This window comes from Pimephales promelas, chromosome 22, assembly GCF_988280905.1.
Source record: "Pimephales promelas chromosome 22, fPimPro1.hap1.1, whole genome shotgun sequence".
Classification (NCBI taxonomy): Eukaryota; Metazoa; Chordata; class Actinopteri; order Cypriniformes; family Leuciscidae; genus Pimephales; species Pimephales promelas.
Genome location: NC_142790.1, coordinates 6994121 through 7015238, shown reverse-complemented (window position 1 = coordinate 7015238; position 21118 = coordinate 6994121). Strand labels below are relative to the sequence as shown.

Below are 21118 nucleotides of genomic sequence, written 5' to 3'. Positions count from 1 at the left end.
GTCTGTTCAATATTAGAGTAAAGCAATTACAGAATCTAAAAAAAAAAACCGGTTGTGCCTTCAGCACAGATGCGGGTGGTGCGCCAGGGGGTTCATAAACTAGTGTGTGTGTGTGTGTGGTCACGATTAACGACGCAAAATAGTGTCGTCATGAGCCGAATCGCGTCGGAATTTCTCTGGTGACGTGAGGCGGATTATCTTTACGCAACAAGAAGCTTTTATTACCACTAAAGTTGCAAGTTTGCATGTTGGAGAGCCCGCGCTACGGATTGCTACGAGTGCGTTTTTTGTAAATGTACTGTGCATCCTCAACTTGCATTTGCAGCTGAGCCACGTGAAAGAGAATGAGAGTCAGTGGATGCATGTGTCTCCATCAGTGCCAGTGTTTCTCCGTGAGTTCAGTGACGGCTGCTCCAAATCATTGCGCACGGCGCACCAATTGAATAAAGACACTCTGTCTCGGCTGTTCTCCATCAGAGGGGTTTGAACATCTTTTTATGAGCGCCTTAGAAAGTAAGGTAATTTGACGCGTTTGTACAGGTGTGATTGTGAATACGCAGCTGTATTTTCTGCGCATTGGGCAGGATTGAGCTCCCGTTCCCCCGTGACGCGCGTCTGGATGGCTGCTGCTCGCGTCTCTCTGGTTCTGCTCTGATCCGCTCTGTTCGCGATGGCATCACACGGGTTTTGGTTTATGGGTGCTGAAAACCCGGCTGGAGATGGCAGTCAAAGTCCGAACACTCGTAAGTGGCGTGGCGTCAAAAGGAATCCTGAAATTGTGTTTTTTTTTTATTTATTTATTAGTGGCTATGAGACAAAGAAATGCGACATTTATTGTGTCTTGAATGCTCAAGGTTATTTTAAACCTTGAAATGTCATGTCAGGTGTGTCGTGTGATAAACAACCGAATTTAGTTCGGTATTTTAAGGCAAATTCCATGCCATGGATAGGCTAATTGATGGTCTTAATGGAAGTTTTGTGACGGATCTGGTGTTTAAATCACGCACTTGATCGTTTCAGCCAGAGCATGGTGTCAGGCGGCGGCCCAGAAATTCTCCGGAGGGATCGGCTCCAAATTATGTGGTACGTTTATTTTTAACATGAAGTCTAGCCTATTTAACATCTTTATCTGTGCCTGTCACCTATATTCATAAAATGTGAAGTGTAAATCATTTATAAAAGCATATTTTCGTTTTTGGAGTCTATAGATTCTGAAAACTCTTACACGAATTATAGGTGCCGTTAAAAAAAACTAACCCTTTGCTAGCCTACAATTGAGGTTCTGTTTTTTTACTCAGTTAATAGAGTAACGGTTTCTCCTGTAGCTCTATTAAATGTCGGAGAGGCTGAGAAAGCAGCTCAAGCCTCAGTTAAAGCCGAAGATGAGTCTACAGCAGAGAGCTGCGCCTGTAATAAACCCTGTAACTGCTCCAAAGCCACCGTGGGTTTCTCTGATCTCTATTCAACAGGTAAATCACCTCATATTACATCTCTATCACGGTACAGATCACACCCGAATAAAGGGACACATCGTCTAGAAATCATGGTTATATTGGTTATTCGATTTCTTTATGGTGTCAGTTTTGTTTGTGGTATGTTCATCGAGGCGGCGTTTTTCGTTAAAATACTGTTATTATTAGGCCTATATTTTTTTTTTAATAGGCTATAATAGGCTATTTATTGATTTTGGACGTCGTCTGTTTCAAAGGCTACTTATTTTAATATGCCATTTTTAAATTTCATTATTGTGAATTAATACAATTATATAGCCTATATAAAAAAATAAAAATAAAGAATAGGCTAAGTTAAATAAAATCGTGCCTGTGCATTGTTGTGTAAATTATTGAATAAAAAGGCTAGTATCATGCTGATTGTCCTTTTTTTATTCAAGGTTAAATTATGCGATTTCACTTTTGCTCTTTGCACTAAACACCATCATCTGTTATTGTAATGCAGTCATTCTGTATTATTATTATTTACAGATCTTTTACCTGCATTGGACGGGGACGCGAAGACTCTGAATTTTCTGCAGGAGGTTGTTGATATATTGCTGGCTTATATAGTGGAATCTTTTGACAGATCAACGAAAGTGATTGATTTTCACTATCCAAATGAATTGCTCCAAAGGAATAATTGGGAGCTTTCGGACGAACCCGAGACTTTGGATGATATTCTGATCAGCTGTCGCGCTACGCTAAAATACGCCATCAAAACTGGTGAGTGTTTTAATTAGAAAACAATGGGATTCATATAGATAGGCTACTAAAATATATATACATATATTTTTATATATCCTATATTTTTAATATACATTAGCCTATACATTATAACAATTGTTTTATTGATTGCCTCGCTTGTAAAACAGATTATTTCAGACCGCAGTGTGTGCCTGAAGGCGAATCGAATCAGATCGGAACATGACGTGATATTAAATGAATGCGTCAAGGGACGATTTTATTTTATCTGGTGGCATTTTAATTAAGAGAAATTATTTTGACAAGTGGTTTTCGCTTTGGGAATTATATGAATGATCAGAAAGATTGATTGATGATTTATGGCTGTCTACGCTGGTGTGAGATTCATTTGAGCTTTTACATTAAGCGCAAGTGATTATAAATAAATTGTGGACTATCAATTGGGCATAAATATGTTAAGTCATTCAATTTATTAATTTTGTATTTTCTGTTGTGTCAATCTTCAGCACATCCCAGGTATTTCAATCAGCTCTCCACTGGGTTAGACATGGTTGGCTTGGCTGCAGATTGGCTCACATCCACTGCCAACACCAATATGTGAGTGTGTGTATCTCTTTCTATTAAAATACAAAGCAGGTTGAGATCATTTCCGTTTTCTCTGCCTTCATAAGCATTATTTTGACCTGGTCTTTGTGGTGGCGGCCTTAACCTGATAGATATCAGTTGAAAGGAATAAAATGAAAAGCACAGATGAAATCAGAGCAGCAAATATAACATCCCCTCTCTCATCTTGTGCTCAGATTCATTCTAAAAGAGAAAATAATATGGAATTTCATTTTCAGGGTGATAAAAAGGTATTTTATGTTGGTAGTCAAAGTTTAAATTTAACAGATGCAATGTAATAACGATGTAATAACAATGTAACAGTTTCTGAGAGGGTATAACAGGTTTTTCAGTTTGTTTAATTGGCTATTTTAGAAATCAAATGTATTATTGTAGAAAATTTGTTTAAAGAAATCTAAATATTATAAAAATTCATGTCTTGTTAGAATTTTATTTCCATCATCGTTTTAAGCTGGCAATGACACACGGCTGTAAAACCTGCAGACTCTTGCACAATTGCCCTCAAACATCAGTTGCGAAACAGGTTGTCGTGACATTTTTTTCTGGCTTGTGTAACTGGGTCATGTGATCTCTGTGCAAACAGGTTCACCTATGAGGTGGCTCCAGTCTTCGTGCTGTTGGAGTACGTCACGCTGAAGAAGATGAGGGAGATCATTGGCTGGCAGGACGGTCGCGGTGATGGCATATTCTCTCCGGGTAAGAAGCTGTCAATCTGAGTGACCTGCCTTATTCTAGCGCTGAGTGTTTCTGCTGCCATGGGAGCACAAGCGCAGGAATTGGCTAACAGTCTGAAGTTTTTAAGACATGAGGGCTCTGTTACTCTTTGAGGATCTTGAAAGGAAGAATCTCAGTTATTTGTGCTGTTGGGTTGTAAAAGTGTTATCTAACAATGAACGTGACTCTAACCAAACAAATTAAAGAACAAAAATGTGAAACTGATGCAAATGATTGTAATTTCTGCACTGCTTTTCTTTGCCCCACTATGGAAAAAAACAAGCCTTTTAATTGACTCAGATTTTAGGCACTGATAAACAGATCACAATTGGGATGTGGAGAATTAGAGCAGAGAAGGCTTGAGTAAAAACTGACAGGAGTCAAGCTTTGCCTGAGTGATGGAATGGAAGGATTGCTTTATCGTTCTCTAGGTGGCGCCATTTCCAACATGTATGCCATGCTACTGGCTCGCTATAAAATGTTCCCTGAGGTGAAGGAGAAAGGAATGTCATCCGTACCCAGACTGGTGGCCTTCACATCTGAACATGTACGTCCATTTTTATTTCCCTCTCATGTATTTTTAATAATTAACAACAACCTGTAGTAAAGATGTTTCTCCTAAAAAGCAACAAGTCAACTTACTGTATTTTTTATTTCTTGACTCCTTAACAGCATTCTACTTATTTTCGGGTAGTATTTTAAAGAACACAGAGAAGTTACTCAATTACAAATAAATGTTGTCAGTCACTGCACATGACTCAATCCTTGGTGTCCAAATAGTAGCCCTTTTTTTAATGCAATATGGTTTATGGCCATTATTAAATGACCAGTTATTTGTGAATACAGACCCCAATTCGTTTTTCACATTACAGTTTGATTGACAGGTGATATGACCAATCATAATGCTGAATCCGCCATTTTGTCCGACAAACAAACCAGACAGGAGATTTAAATCTAGTTCACCCAAAAATTAAAATTCTTTTATTATTTACTCACCCTCGAGTTATTTCAAACCCCTAAGACTTTCGTTTGTTTTCAGAACACAAATGAAGGTCTTTTTGACCGAATGTGCGACATTTCTGTCCCTCTGTTGACAGCAATGCAACTACCACTTTGATGCTTATAGGCAATATAAAGAGATCGTAAAACTAATCCATATGAAACATGAAATGATGAACAGATTGAATTTAGGCTTTAATTCACATCAATTTTCATTGACGCACACATCAGTAGCGGACGTGTGAGAACCAATGAGGATCATTCTCGTGTTACTGCACGTTTGAGCTTCCGGGAGATGTTCTTGTGCGTCAAGCAGGTTTGGTTGAGCTTCTGGTTATGTTTTCTGATCAATGTTTATATGTGAATAAAAGCCTAAATTCAATCTGTTCATCTTATGTCAATTTTGCATTAAATATTATTTTGTGAAATATTAAAAAATAAATAAAGATGAAATTAAATTGGGCAAAAATGAATATGATTACTTTTATTATTAATAATTCCAGCAAATGAATACAATAATATTCTGAGTGCAGTTTAATCCGTTAAATTTAATGGAAAAACTGGCAGCTGTGGACGTGGTCACCAGAGTTTTCCTGTTAAAAATACGGTAGCAACATTTTAGGTTTTACAGATTTTTAACCGTATTTAATTTTACAGCAATAAACCGTATTTCATTATCTGATGTAATTTTAATTTGCTGACCTTTGAAGTATTAATATCTGTTTTGTTCAATTGTAATAGACTGACAGCCAACAATCACAGGAGAAATAAGAGTCAAATGATCAATCAAAGCTAATCATAATCAGCTCTTCCACAAGGAAGTTCATACTATTATATGGAAGCTGCACAGTGTCATTCACACAAACATTAAACACCATCATGATAACATGTTGAAATTTCAAAAATGCAATAAGCATTAATTTAACAACATTAGATGTAACATAAAACCCTAATGTAGGCTACATAACCGATTAGATAAGAAAATTATGATGAAACAGTTAAAATACATTAAATGTGAAGTGTCACGCAGGGAATTGTGGGAATATCAATTTACATTTTTTTACTGTAAATTATACAAAGACTTAAATACTGTAAATTTAACAGTATTTTACAGTAAAATTACATTAAATGTACCATTATGCAGTATATTGTATATCACAGTTATTTACCGTATATAGTAAGGAAACTTTCTGTTAACCAATTAAGTTTTTCACTGTAGCATTTTTACAGTCTTTTACTGTTAAAATCACAATCATTTTTTTACAGTGTATTATTCTATCATTATGCCTTTCAGAGTCACTTTTCAATCAAGAAAGGAGCAGCCGCACTTGGAATCGGTACAGAAAGTGTCATCTGTATTAAAGCTGATGAAAGGTTAGTCTGAATTGTCACAACTGAAGCATGACTTCATGACTGCACGACTGAGAAATGTGTGTCTTAACATAATAAACCATATGACTTCAGCTTTACTGTTCTCATTTCTGCCAGGGGTAAGATGATTCCTTCCGACCTTGAGAGGAGGATCATTGAAGCCAAGCAGAAGGTAATTTCAATAACCGTATCTCCACGACCGTCTCATGTGTCTCTCTTCTTGAGTCTGTTTGAGTAATCTGTCCCTTGAATAACCCACTGATTTCTTTCTCACAGGGAGACGTGCCGTTCTTCGTCAGCGCCACGGCCGGCACTACGGTTTATGGCGCCTTTGATCCTTTGATCGCTATAGCGGACATCTGCAAGAAGCATGAAGTCTGGATGCATGTGGATGTGAGTAGATCTGATGCCCTGAACTTACATGAACTTCCTGAACGTTTCACCTGTGAAATACAGACAGTGGACTGTGATCCAAGAGTGATCTCAGTGTTGGCAAAGCCTAAGTATCATTCTCTGGATGGAGAACTGAGGACCTTCTTGGTTGCTCTGCATTACTGTATCGTATGACTATTGAGTCTTGGTGAGCTCTATAGGTTTTAAGAAAAGGGTATTTAATGTTTATACATAAAGTCAGGGATTTGAAGGAAGCCATGTTGAACTCCTGTACTGTTGAGTAAAGATTTGCTGTTAGTTTCTAAGCAGTCAAACTTCTGATTTTTAATTAGTGGATACAGCAATTTCCTAGTAACCAACAAATGTGCTAAAAAAAAAAAACCCCACTCTGACCAGCAGAGGACCACCCAGAATTTTCTTAAAATCTCATGATTTGTTTCTATTGACCCAGCTGTGTTTGAAATTTGGCATCGAGTTAATTTGGCATGCATGCAATACATTAAATGTAGCTTTTGAAATTTAGCTTCATCTACCTTCAAGGAATCAGTCTGAGTGAGTGTGTCCATGTGTGTATTCATTCTTATGCACCTGATATAAATCCTCAATATTACAATGGAAACACCTCTGGCATTTCAACAGCCACACGGACATATTGTGTAGGCATGCTGGAGCTCAAAGACACAAATAACATTTGGATGTACTTAGTCTTAGTTATCAACTCAAGGCAGCAGTTAGACATGAAGTACAGATGAGACCTGTATCCCACTCCTCTGCAATCTCAAATGATCTGTCAATATAATGTATATGAATATAATCATGAAAGAAAACATAAGACCTGCCAGTAACACTTTAGAATACTGTATCTTACTTACTGCATAACTAATAAGGAATTAATGAGGAACTAATAGGTAATTCTTTATTAACACTTAAGTCACTACTGTTAACTACTAAGGAAGATGTGTTAACTAATCAGTATGTAATATAATTTTATGATTGTGTTAAGTATCAGTTAGTTAATCAATAGCTAATGAATTCTGTCATACCTCCCGAAGAACTACTACTATTAATTATCTATTAATTAAGGTTCAAGAAAAATAACTATGAAGTAACTACTAATTAACAGTCATACACAGTAGTCAGTTTGTCATTCTTCAGCACTAATAAGAAAAATAAGTGCAGACATTTACCTATAGGCTATGATCTGCAAATAAGCAAAAACATCTCATGTATATTACACCTTATTATTATACTTAGTTCTTATACATTTCAAACTTATTTTGCACCATTCAAGTTCCGGCAATATGGCGGTAGCCACATACACTGAGCCTGGGTTCTCCCAAGAGTTTTTTTTCTCCATTCTGTCACCTGATGGAGTTTTGGTTTCTTGCCACTGTTGCCTTTTTCACTTCTCTTCGCCTTTGTCGCAAGTAACTGTCGTGTATTTTACAAAGGTTTAGATGATTACGTTAATATATATAGGCTAATATTTTTTTTTATTTACAGTAAGTTTGATTTGAGTCAGAAGTATGTGGTAATTCTTTATTAATTACTAATGGGTTCCCTAAATTGTCACTTTAGAATACTGTTCCAGCTTCTAAGTAATTCCTGAAGGGCTATCTAATAATTATTTATTAATTACTAATAAGTTCCTTATATTTTTACTTTAGAAGTCTGTTTCAGGTTATAAGTAGCCTAATTCCTAGATAATTAATTTGATAATTATTAATGGGTTCCCTGTATTGTCACTTTAGAATACTGTTCCAGCTTCTAAGTAATTCCTGAAGAACTATTAAAAAGTTATTTATTAATTACTAATAAGTTCCTTATATTTTCACTTTAGAAGACTGTTTCAGATTATAAGTAGCCTAATTCCAAGATAATTATTTGATAATTCTTTATTAATTACTAATGGGTTCCCTATATTTTCACTTTAGAATACTGTTCCAGCTTCTAAGTAATTCCTGCAGAATTTTTTGATACTTATTTATTAATTACTAATAAGTTCTCTACAGTGTTGGGAGTAACGCATTACAAAAGTAATACATTACAGTAACATATTACTTTTTGCTGTAACGCAGTAGTGTAAGACATTACTAATCAATTTTCAGTAATATTTTACTCGTTACATGTTCAGTGAGGCTTGTATTACAGTTGTATTACAGTGTATTGTCTGCTTTTACTTCTTAAAGGCAACAGACTATGTGAAAGTTTTAAAGCAGTCTTTTAGTGCCAGTTCAGAGCGGTCGCGTCTGTAACATTGTTTTTTCCTCATAAATGCGAACACGAAAACTAAAATAAAATGAATATTTTAAGTACTATGGAGACTGGAAAGCCAACCCTTCCTCACCCGATTTGCGCAGTGTAATTAACAGAATTACAAAAAATATATTTTGCCTCCTATTTTTTTGTCACTCATAAATCTTTTCCCTAATATTAAAAATAAAACATAGACTGATATTTGTCTAATGTCTGGAGTTCTTTAAGGAAGTAGTCTATATACGTTTCAATACATGTATTTTCTGAGAATTTTTATTTTCAAGTTTTGACTGCAAATGTCATGTCCATAATGCTGGACTTCCCCAATTTTAAATAATTTATCCTCAACTAGTTTTGTGGTGTCTACGTATTTTATAATGTTAACTTCAAATAATAATACTAATAGCCTAATTTAAAGATAAGGCAGCATTGGATATGGACGGTAAGGAGAATAACGCTGGAGTTGGAAGAGGTGTGTCGCGAATCTGTAGGTTTGTGGATCTGAGTCGTGTGGCGAATCACGATTTCGGTTTCATATTGCATATCGTTACAGCCCAAAAGTTAAGTTCTACTTAGTTATTTTGGTAAAAGTAAGTCAAAAGTAATACATGAGTAATGTAACGCATTACAATTCTGGGACAGTAATATTGTAAGGTAATGAATTACTTTTAAATAACAGTAACAAGTAATACCTAATGTATTACAGTTTGGAAGTAACTTGCACAACACTGGTTCTCTATATTTTCAGTTTCCCTCAGTCGTTGCCTCAAATACATGAATTTACTCAGTGGCATTCTATGCTGAGGAAAACAGACACACACGGTACTGTATATAAAATATACAAATAATAGGAGGTTAGTTTTGTATGACTGTTCAGTAGTTACTTAATTATAATTAGTAGTAGTTCTTCAGTAGGTATGACAGAGTTCATTTTTTATTGTTTAACTAACTGATAACACAATCATAAAATTATATTACATACTGATTAGTTAACACATCTTCCTTAGTAGTTAACAGTAGTGAAGAAGTAGTTAATGAAGAATTACCTATTAGTTCTTTAATAATTCCTTATTAATTCTGCAGTAAGTAAGATACAGTATTCTAAAGTGTTACCGATCTGCCTTTATAAATGTAATAATAAAGATGAGTGTTATGCTTTCAGTCATTTCTCAAGTGGTGCTCATTGCAGCCAATTGGATTAAATGGTTGGAGCTTCATCTAGATTAAACCTTCCTTCCTTTTTTTAAAAACGAGAAAGACAAACTTTCTGACTGTTGTCTCTGTGCTCCTACAGGGAGCATGGGGCGGAAGTTTACTAATGTCCCGGAAACACCGGTGGAAGCTGAATGGAGTCGAGAGGTCAGTACAATCTGCAGTTCTTATCGACCTAGATGTCTAGTTCAGTTATGAACATCTGTTTGTGGGCTGATTGGTTCTCTCAGTGCTGGTGCCAAGCCCTTGTGGTCACACTTCTTCATCTACATAACTCTTTATTATCCCAACTTATCTAGTTAGTGCACATTCTCTGTGCGAGCTGTGAGAATTCTTCCTTTTATCCCTCCTCGTCCTCAGCACCACCTGTCTAAATCTGCTACGAAGGGTTACTCTTACTACTGCATGTTTCTTAAATTCTTGTCTAAGCATGTTTAACAGAACAAGTTTTAGTACTTTCCCAGCATGTAGCACTACCAGCGTGACATATCTACAGTAGTCCACCATGACAACACTTCATTATTTTTTGGATTTGATAATTATTCTATAGACTTTTTACTGCACAACACAGTGCCTTGGGGAGAAATGTGGTCTAAATCAAAATACATTTTTTTTTTTGTGGTTATTTATTTAATTCATGTGCTATCTTAATAATTTTGTATACAATTTTAGGGCTAATTCTATGACCTGGAACCCTCATAAAATGATGGCTGTGCCCTTGCAGTGCTCTGCTCTACTGGTTCGAGAGGAGGTGAGGCTCTTCTTTTTCTATCAAAACCAAAACTTAACATATGATCACATGACAAATGTATACCCCAAAAGTATTCAAACATGCACAGTCATACTTAAAAACATGTGAGAATCATTGCAACAAAAATTTGTTTTATTTTTTGTAATTCGTTTCCTTCGTCTTCTTGTTATCTGATCCAGGGACTGATGCAGAGCTGCAATCAGATGCAGGCCTGTTATCTGTTCCAGCAGGACAAGCACTATGATCTGTCCTATGACACAGGGGACAAGGCCCTGCAGTGCGGCCGCCATGTGGACATCTTCAAACTATGGCTAATGTGGAGAGCTAAGGTATTGTACAGCTTTATGTTAAATGTTGCTTGATATTGCGAAAGACTTCTTATAACTACAAATAGAGGGTATGCATTGACGTCGCTTTCCCGCCGGGACATGTCCCCTCAGCCGGACTGAGTGGCAGAAGAGCTGCTGCGTGACTGGATTTAATAGGGGAAACTGCGAAAACGCTTTAAACTAAAGATTGGATTCTATATAGTGTTCCTGTCTACTTACAAAAGATCCAGTGATCTAGATTACCACTAAATTCATCTGGATTCATGTTGAAAACTAATGCTGCCGTTCAGTCTTTTTGCCACCCAGTGGGCGTGACCACAGTCACTCTGGCCAATGGTGACATCACCCACACACCCTCTATAACAACATGAGTTATAGTTTAGATAAATGTCTGTCTGTCTGTCCTATCCTATAGGCCAACCTATCCTCTCCTAATCCTATTCTAGGCTAACCTATCCTATCCTGTAGGCTAACTTATCCTCTCCTAATCCTATCCTATCCTATCCTATCCTATCCTATCCTATTCTTTCCTATCCTATTCTTTCCTTTCCTTTCCTATCCTATTCGTTCCTTTCCTTCCTTTCATTTCCTTTCCTTTCCTTTCCTATCCTATCCTATCCTATCCTATCCTATCCTATCCTATAGGCTAACCTCTCCTATCCTTTCAGGTCACGTCGTGTCCTGTCCTGTCCTATCCTAACATATCCTAGGCTAACCTCTCCTATCCTTTCATGTCGCGTTGTGTCTCATCCTCTCCTAATCCTATCCTATCCTATCCTATCCTATCCTATCCAATCCTATCATATTCTATCCTATTCTACCCTATCCTATCCTGTGCTATGCTTTCCTTTCCTTTCCTTTCCTTTCCTTTCCTATCCTGTCCTGTCCTGTCCTGTCCTGTTCTGTCCCATCCTGTCCTATCCTATTCTGTCCTATAGGCAAACCTCTCCTATCCTTTCATGTCGTGTCCTGTCCTATTCTGTACTACCCTATCCTGGGCTAACCTCTCCTATCCTTTCATGTTGCGCTGTCCTGTCCTATATCCTATCATTTCCTAGGTTATCCTGTCCTATCCTATCCTATGGTGAATGTGATTTCACCAAGTACCACATGTTCCTGGATCAACATCTTTGTTGGTCCTGGATCAACTTTCCAATCAACCAATCAGATTTGAGGGACAAATTTACAGTTTATGTCAAATTTAGGCTTAGAACCAGGGTGAAGTACTTAAACATCAGTGCTATTCACCTTTCATTACCTTCTGATTTTAGGGAAAAGTTATGGGTAGGGTTAGGTTTAGGGGTAGAGATCGGGTAAGGACTTTGGGACAGGAATGTTGATCCAGGATCAACAAAATATGTTGATCCAGGACCATGTCTTACATGGCAAAATCACGGTGACCCCTATCCTATAGGCTAACCTCTCCTAATCCTATCATAGACTAACCTACCCTATCCTATTGGCTACCCTATTCTCTCCTATCCTATCCTATTCTTTCCTATCCTATCCTATCCTTTCCCATCCCATCCCATCCCATCCTATCCTGTCCTGTCCTCTCCTGTCCCATGCTGTCCTATCCTATCCTATAGGCTAACCTCTCCTATCCTTTCAGGTCGTATACTATCCTACGTCCTGTACTATTACGTCCTATTACGTCCTATACTATCCTATCATAGGCTATCCTAACTTCGTTTTAAAACTTCGTTTTATCCTAACTATTTTAAGACAAGAATTTAAGTTGACGCTAAGACAAACCAGCATCACAGCTGTCCTGCCCTAAATGACCCCTTTAAATACACTTGGAACAGTCGTTTTGCTACAAGGTACAGTCAAATTGGTTGATTGTTCAGTGAGGTTATGTATTATCACAATGTATACTCTCTCTATTCTCTGAAGGGCACTATTGGTTTTGAGTCTCAGATTGACAAATGTCTGGAGCTTTCAGAATATCTCTACAACAAGATCAAGGACAGGGAAGGATATGAGATGGTGTTTGATGGAAAGGTAAGTCTCATTAGATGTGTTCAATTATTTTGGATTACTCTTGTATCTGATGATCAATGATTTTTATTCAGTAGAAATCAAGAAACTTTATTCAGTAGAATTCAAGAAAAGAGAAAAGAGAAAATCTCTTCCTGAATAAATAATCTGCAGTGTTGATTGGGCGTTATATTGATGTTCAGAAGACTGTGCGGAGCTAAACATGATACAGATGCATACTACTCAAAACTTTTGAGTCTGTAATCAACAACATTAATTAAAAGCGTGCACTTTCTCTAGGCTTATGAATAGGGTTTGTTGTCTATTTGAATATATTTTAAAATAAAATGTATTGCTTTGATGGTAAAGCTGAATTTTCAGCATCATTACTCCAGTCTTCAGTGTCTAATATGCTGATTTGCTGCTCAAGAAACATATTTTTCATATGTTCTCAAGAAACATATATCATATTTTTGTGGAAACCATCGTATTTCTTTCAGGATTTATTTATGAATATAAAAATTCATAATTTATTTTATTTATTTAAATAGAAATAGTTTGTACCTTACCATCACTTTTGATCAATGTCCTTGCAGAAAACAAGTATTAATTATTTTTTAAAATCATACTGACCACAACCTTTTGAACGTTAGTGTCTGTGTATGTATGTGCTAATTAATTCATAGATACTGCTTTAATCATATTTATTTTCTTTTAATTTTTTATTGAATCTGAACTGTGTACCCTGGTTCATTTATTATTTAATTATTTAAATGTATTCAGAATTGAATGGTAGGGTTGGAAATTAATACAGTTAATAATTTCTTTATTTAAATTGTCAGGAAATAGTACATCTGCCAAAGATACAAAACACACAGTATTTCTAAATCACATTTGATGTCTTTTTAAAAAAACAGCGATCCTCTCTAAAATAAAATGCAAGTCCTGTATCCCTAAGTAATTTTGAGAGCTGATTGTGTGCACTAATTTAGCTAACATGAAATGTTTCACCCTTGAAATGACTGAGCAGTCGTTCGAGGCTCATTTAAATGTAAATTGTGCTTGCTGCCAATGTGACAAAATGATTTGGCTGGAGGCTTCTCGGTGAGCGCGCTCTTGTTGAAGTCAGTGCAGTGCAAGGCGAGGAAGGTTGCGGTGTTGCAGTATGATCGAATGACATTTAACAAAACATTTCAGCTCTCGATTTGATGTTTAGCCAGCTCTTTTTTGGTTCTAGCACAGTGGTGTAGGACTCGATCTGTGTTTTGTCTGTGTGTCCCACCATCTGAATGGCTAATGAACCCTTTTCACTGGTGCATGGAGGCATTCTTCTCCGGCATGGCCCCTGGAGCCACATAATGGCCATGAGGGCCTCTAATGGACTGTAGTGTCTGTCTATGAGCTATACCTGCTCAAGCGCTCAAAGCCCTCAAAGCAGAGCCTTTTGATTGAATAGATTACACGGCTGCTTCCAAACTGACAGCGACAAAAAATTCCCATTATGGCCCCAGACGGTCCCTAATCGAATATTCCGTCACGGATCTTTAATGGACTCCCCAGAGTGCTCTATTTATGCAAGCGTGTGTCGTACGTTATATTGAGAGATAGGTCTGTGTGTGTGTTGCATGTGCGTACGCTGATGCTATCTGGTTGTCTCGTGTCCTTGCAGCCTCAGCATACCAATGTGTGTTTCTGGTACCTTCCACCGGGTGTGCGCAACCTGGAGGACAAAGTGGAGAAGACGAAGCGTCTGCACAAGGTGAGAAAGCTTCGATTCAATCAATGGATGTGAACTGAACTTTTACATTTCAACTGATGCATATTGCTTTTGCTGTACATTTGCGGTACATTCGGTTTGGGTTTGGGTGGTTTAAAAGACACCAAGATCATCTAAACGAACCCAAAAACATATTTAACATTGAGATATCAGGTTGATACTGCATGCTATTATCTTATAAGAACGGATTATAAACAAAAGAACAAACAATCCTCCATTAGCCTATACAATACATAAAATATATGTTCAATTTATACAGAATGTAAATATTCAAATAACTCAAAATGGTTAATAGTTTAAATAAAGTGTATTTAAATCATTATCATGTAAAGTATTATTATTTAGTATTATTTATTATTTTTATTAGTATTATTTATTATTATTTAAAAAGTATTTATTATTATTATTATACTTTTTAACTGTATGTAATTCAATATAACATTTTAAGTTTATTTATTTTAAATGTACTAATTTGGGACTTTATCATTACAAATGTGTAATTACAACTATATTTGAAGAGTTCAGATGCAAAAGCCTCTAAATGCCATTTGAAATTTTCTTCTTTAATAATGATTTTTATCAAACTTGAATATTTAAGTTGAGTAATTTCACTTAAATAACAATTAATATGTAATTATCATTGCCATTTAAGTGAAATCACTGAACTTAAATATACAAGCTTGATAAAAATGATCATTCCAGAAGAAAATTTCAAATGGCTTTTGCATCTGAACTCTTCATTTAAATACATGACATACAAGTTTCAGTAGAAGTGACATTAAAGAATATTTTAGTTTACCATAAATGTTTGCCAGTACATCCGGCAGTACATTTTAACCATATTTCAAAGACTTTTACATACAAAGATGTACTTAAGTTTTAAAAGTGGGTCAAAAAAGCAATCTAAAGACCAGCTAATTGCATTAAATATAAATTTTCATTTCATTCCAATTAACATGCAATTAAGTATATTCTTTTAAAGTATGTTGTTCCATAATTAGTCTTCTTCTTAAAAGTATGTTAAAGTGTAGTTCTTTTTCATGAGGGATATTAAAATAATCTAGAGGGAAATTATGGTAATTTCAAATGTCTGTTATAGCACTTGGGCCCCAAACATAATAATAAGTCTCAGCTCATGACAGTTAAGGTGATGTCTGTTTGTAATGTCTATGATTCAAAGCAGAAATATATTTAAAATGACATCTCTGCAGTGATGTCACTGTGGGGGGAGGGGCTGCTCATCAGGTGTCCTTTAATTGGCTGGCTGCTCTTCAGTCACTCCCATGCCAGCAAAGCTCTAACCCGCAATTAGGCCGAACAGATGGTGCACGTGCTAGTCATACAAAGAGGTTCTCTATCTAACACTACCCACAAACCCATCCTCATATACCTGAAACTAGAATGCTCATGCTCTATCTGTTACAAATGATAGAAACTGGTTTCTGCAGACTCTCAGTTAACAAGATACACACATATGTTTGTGTATTGATGCTATGAAAAGACACTGGACAGGTTCCAGTATATCAAGGCTTGTTTCAAAGAGATGGAAGGTTACTGTAGGTGTTGGATACAAGCCAGCTGTTAATAGCTGGAAACCTGCAACAGATTTGAGGGGAAGTGAGTGTAATTATGTGGTGATGACTGACTGTGTGTCTTTTATTCTGATTACAGGATTCTGCAATGAATTTAGCTTGAATTGCTTAACATAGAGACTTCGCTTTGACTCGAAAATAATTGTCTTTCAACTCTCACATTGATACTACAGTATATTATATGCTATATTAAATGTACATCCAAATAAATGCAAAAAACGCATTTTATGCTTTGAATTATGCTATCAAATTATGGAGCCCCTAAAGGAATGGAAAAAATAATGAGATGTGAGGAAAATGTATGTCAATGCTTTTCTTTCCCCCCGAAAAACTTTTCTTTCGCTCGCAAGACCTTTGCGTTCCCTCTCTAAAATTTTCTGTTCGTTTGCAAAGAACTCAAAAGTTTTGCGAGCGAATGCAAAGTGTCTAGGAGGAAAGCAAAACATTTGCGAGAGAACACAAAAGCACTGACATATAATTTTTCCTCCCATCTTATATTTTCCTTTAGGTGTCCCGTATCAAAGACCTTCTCTAGGATAATTCACCAAAAATGAAAATTGTCATTATTTACACACTCTCATGTTGTTACAATCCTGTATGACTTTCTTTCTTCTGGAATATAATACATATTTTCAAAAATGATTATTTTTTTTTTTTTTGTCCATACAATGACAATCAATGGGGTTCAATGTTTTTTATGGATCCCGTTGACTTTTATTGTACAGACAAACAATTGTTGAATGGCACAAGAGTGAGTAAATAGTGACTGTATTTAAATTTTATTATTATGTTTTGAATTATTATTTCTTTGAATATAACACTTTTAGCAGTTGTATTGTATTTGCTTAAATATTACTTTTTTGGGTCAGTCTTTAGTTTAGGGTCCAATTCTCACTATTAACTAACTACGACTTTTGCCTCCTAATTACTGCTTATTAATAGTTAGTTTAGTTTTGGTATTGGGTGGATTAGGGATGTAGAATATGGTAAGGCATTAATGTGTGCTTTATAAGTACTAATAAACAGCATATATCCTAGTAATATGCATGCTAATAAGCAACTTAATAGTGAGAATAGATTGTTCCAAAGTAGCAACAGTGATTGGAATTGAAAATTAAAGTAACAGAGATTGTTCTGGCTTTACAGCAGCTCTTGAACAAAGTTATTGTTCAGAGTTAGTTTTGATTGATTCACTTCCGTTGCAGAGATCATTAGTTATTAACTTAGGCAGTGGTGGAATGTAACGAAGTACAAATACTTCGTTACTTTACTTAAGTACATTTTTCACGTATCTTTACTTTACTTAAGTAGAATAAATAGTGCATACTTTTTACTTTTACTTCGTTACATTTTGCAGCAATTATTATACTTTCTACTCCACTACATTTCTACAACTTCTGTTACATTTTCATTACATTTCCTGATCAGTTTTTTCCCCTGCCAAAACGTAAACGTTGCACGTTTGTCTCACCAGTGACGTTTGGTTGCCATAGATACATCAACTAAATGCGTCTTGCACGCAGTGTGTTTATCGTGCAATTTATACGCGAAAATTTGTTTTTACATGCTTAGGAAACGCACCGTGTGTAATATACGTTTGGTTAGGATTATGGCAAGCCAAGAGGTTCAGAATTACACCATAAATTAATCGAGTTTACGGCCAAACATAGTTATTAACATATAGTAAGGAAATGGCTGCCCAATTGCAAGCTTGTTTCAGAAATGGTGACAAAAAATTTTTTCCATCATTATTGAACATCATTATAGGATTATTAGGTTCAATGAGTTAGAATTAAATGTTTTATTAATCATTAGAAAATAGTCATTAAGAGAATCAATTATTATGCAAGTACTTTTACTTTTAATACTTAAAAGTACATTTAAAATCAGGTACTTTTTACTTTTTACTTAAGTATGGTTGTCATTGTGTTACTTCTACTTTTACTAAAGTAGGAAATATTTATCTGATTATTTGTACTTTTACTTAAGTACTGAGATTCAGTACTTCCTCCACCACTGAACTTAGGGGCTGCTTACACGACACCGTTCTAACAGAAACCCCTTAATGCGCTCTGGCCCGCTCATCCGCACAACAACAGTGCCTGGTGGCTCGAGAACACAAACCATTCATACTGTTTGGGTTCCAATGTACAAAGGCTTAGAAAAATTACGAAAAACTCTTTCCGCGTAAACTTCAAAAACGCGAATCTGTGAAAACGCTGACGACGTGCACATGCGTATTACGTAGAGCTGTCGGTTTAACACGTTATTAACGGCATTCACGCAAACCCATTTTAACACAACTATTTTTTTTAATCGCGAGATTAACAGCCTTTTTGGCCAAGCAAACTTTGTAGGTTTTTTTTACAGTACATGCTTTTGCAACAGGCGCACGATTACCAGCGCGCCCAATAGAAACTTTTTGCCATCCAAAAAGTTTTGAAATAAGGCATAGTGCCGGATCTAGCTAGACCAGAAACACACTTGCGAGCTGTCCAAATAGTAGGTTAACTTTACTTTTTTAGTGGATGACGAGCGCGAGACGCCGAAATGGATGCCAATGAGATTCTGAATAGAAAGTGTACTTTTAAAAAGTTGTGAACTGAGCTATCATTGATGGCCAAGCACACACACAGCTGATGCGAATTGTCCTCCCCCTCGTCAATATCTGGACCTCGTCAGTATTTCTTTCACCCTTTTATTGATACATTGTGTGAGAGATTATTTGCTCCAAGTGAGAATGTTTTAGTGTGAAATTGAACACAGTATATGTCAATGTTGTTTTCAATAAAAAACATTTGCACAAAGCAAGCCGATCCACTTTTTCATGTTGATAAGAGCATTAAAATTAGAAAAAAATAATGTGACAAAAAGACATTTAGAATAGATAAAAATGTGTGATTAATTGCGATTAATCGTAAGTTAACTATGCTATTAATGCGATTAATCGTAATTAAATATTTTAATCGTTTGAAAGGACTAGTATTACGTGTTCAGTCTGTAGGTACTGTGTTTGAATATACTGTATATGTGTGCAGGCGTGGTGTTAAAAAGTACGCTGAACACTTTAGAAACCATATAGCAATGCCATGAAAAACACCAGCAGTCCCTAGCAAGTTTTGCAAGGGCAAACTGTAAAAAAAATTCGAAAACGTGAAGCACAAAGTATATCGTACAAAGTATACCCCAAAGCTAACAGAATGTTCTCTCACAGGTTGCCCCTGTAATCAAAGCCAGAATGATGGAGTATGGAACGACCATGGTGAGCTATCAGCCGCAAGGAGACAAGGTCAACTTCTTCCGAATGGTCATCTCCAACCCAGCCGCCACCTTTGAAGACATTGACTTCCTCATTGAAGAGATTGAGCGATTGGGGCAGGATCTTTAAAAACTCACCGCACCAAAACCTGTTATTCTTGTGTCCCTGGATGGATCGAATATTTGTTGTGAATGTAACGGTAAATCTTTGATTCCTCTTCTCCAAAGTCACATAAAGATAGTATGATTTAAAAAAATGACAGTATGAAAATATCTAGACTTTAGTATTGTAGCGTTGTTGTGGGCTTCGTGCTCCAAAGCCCTGTAAAAGTGTTACCGTCTGCTTTTACTGTCTATCTTAGTGTCTTTGACATTACTTTGTTTGTTTACATGTGTTTAATGAATATGAATATGAAGAGTTATTTGCTTCTATTCAGTGCAGGTCATAAGTTTCTATTTGACAAGTAATTCAAAGTGCCAGGTTTCGTTAATATATATGACTATATTATAATAGTAAAGACACATAATTGTCCAAAAACACTTCATCATAACTTAAGCTTTTGCAATCACAATGTGTGACTTATCTTTTATTGATATGTCAAGATTCAGAAGACTTTTGAGCTGTTGAGTATCGAGTTTGACCAAGAAGTTCATAAATAGTTGAAGGTAATAAAAGTATGCGCAAAAATGAGCACAAATTTAAAGTTTGACTGCCTGGAAATTGATATTGACAAGAGGCTCCTGAACAGTAATTTTATATAAACATGCCCCCTTGATATGCTTCTGTGCTTCTTAAAGTTAAAATTAAAATCATAATAATGAAAACAAAAAAGAAAATTAATTAAAATGTATCTTCTTGGAAAAGTGCAATAAAACAGCATTTGAATGGCAGTTATTCTTGGAAACTCGTTGTAAACGTGGCGCTGACCGGGTAAATGGTCACTTTTAAGAAAATTCATATAAAAAGAAATCAAATATTATTTAATACACAATAACAGCACATGCACATTATATACTGTATTTAAATTAAAACAAATTTACTCTAAACGTGCAGTAACACGCTTTTCTACATACATAATAGCAATAGATTTCTTAATTTACCGACCCGTTCATGTACTTATTTAGTTTTCTTATACAGAATTATAGATATTCAGGGTATTAACAGAGCTAAATTTAATGTTATAAATAAACTCCAAAAAGAAAACAACACATAAGCATAATAGTGTTCTGTACCTATGATAGTGTAAATAGACTTTTAAGATGTTCTTGATCAATTACATATCTATGTGAATACATCACTGTACTGTATATAAGGCAGAGTCTATTTGTGTGGTAAAAAAAATATATATATTATTTTCTCTATTCAACAAATATTTAATCATAAATGGTTGTGTGTGCGCGTGTCAGATGTGTTGAATATGATGACTTATGTAACTGCAAAGATATGTGTATGAAGGAACTGGCTTTAAATCCTCTTGAAGCCACTGCATTTTAACATACTGACTTGAAATGATTATTATAGCACATTTCGGTAGTTATGAGAGCCATTTCTGAACCAATACTGGTTGTATTTGTGCCCAAGTGATAAACTTGACATCCTGTGCCGATTTGTATTTTTGTGTGTTTGTAACTGTATTGCCTTAGTATTAATTGCCAGTATTGTCTAG

At 35.8% G+C, this 21118-nt stretch overlaps 1 protein-coding gene across 1 annotated transcript; it reads left to right on the top strand.

Annotated features, from left to right (window-relative positions):
- The first annotated feature begins 258 nt into the window (after positions 1-258).
- On the top strand, positions 259-20268 carry gad2 (glutamate decarboxylase 2). Its single transcript, XM_039666464.2, has 17 exons — positions 259-481; positions 585-743; positions 1021-1083; positions 1326-1469; positions 1983-2216; positions 2702-2792; positions 3403-3515; positions 3965-4080; positions 5827-5906; positions 6021-6075; positions 6180-6296; positions 9847-9911; positions 10437-10515; positions 10695-10844; positions 12741-12848; positions 14494-14583; positions 19408-20268. Exons 2-17 carry the CDS (start codon positions 671-673, stop codon positions 19579-19581), a joined length of 1752 nt encoding a protein of 583 aa, XP_039522398.1. The 5' UTR covers positions 259-481; positions 585-670; the 3' UTR covers positions 19582-20268.
- The last annotated feature ends 850 nt before the right edge of the window (positions 20269-21118 follow it).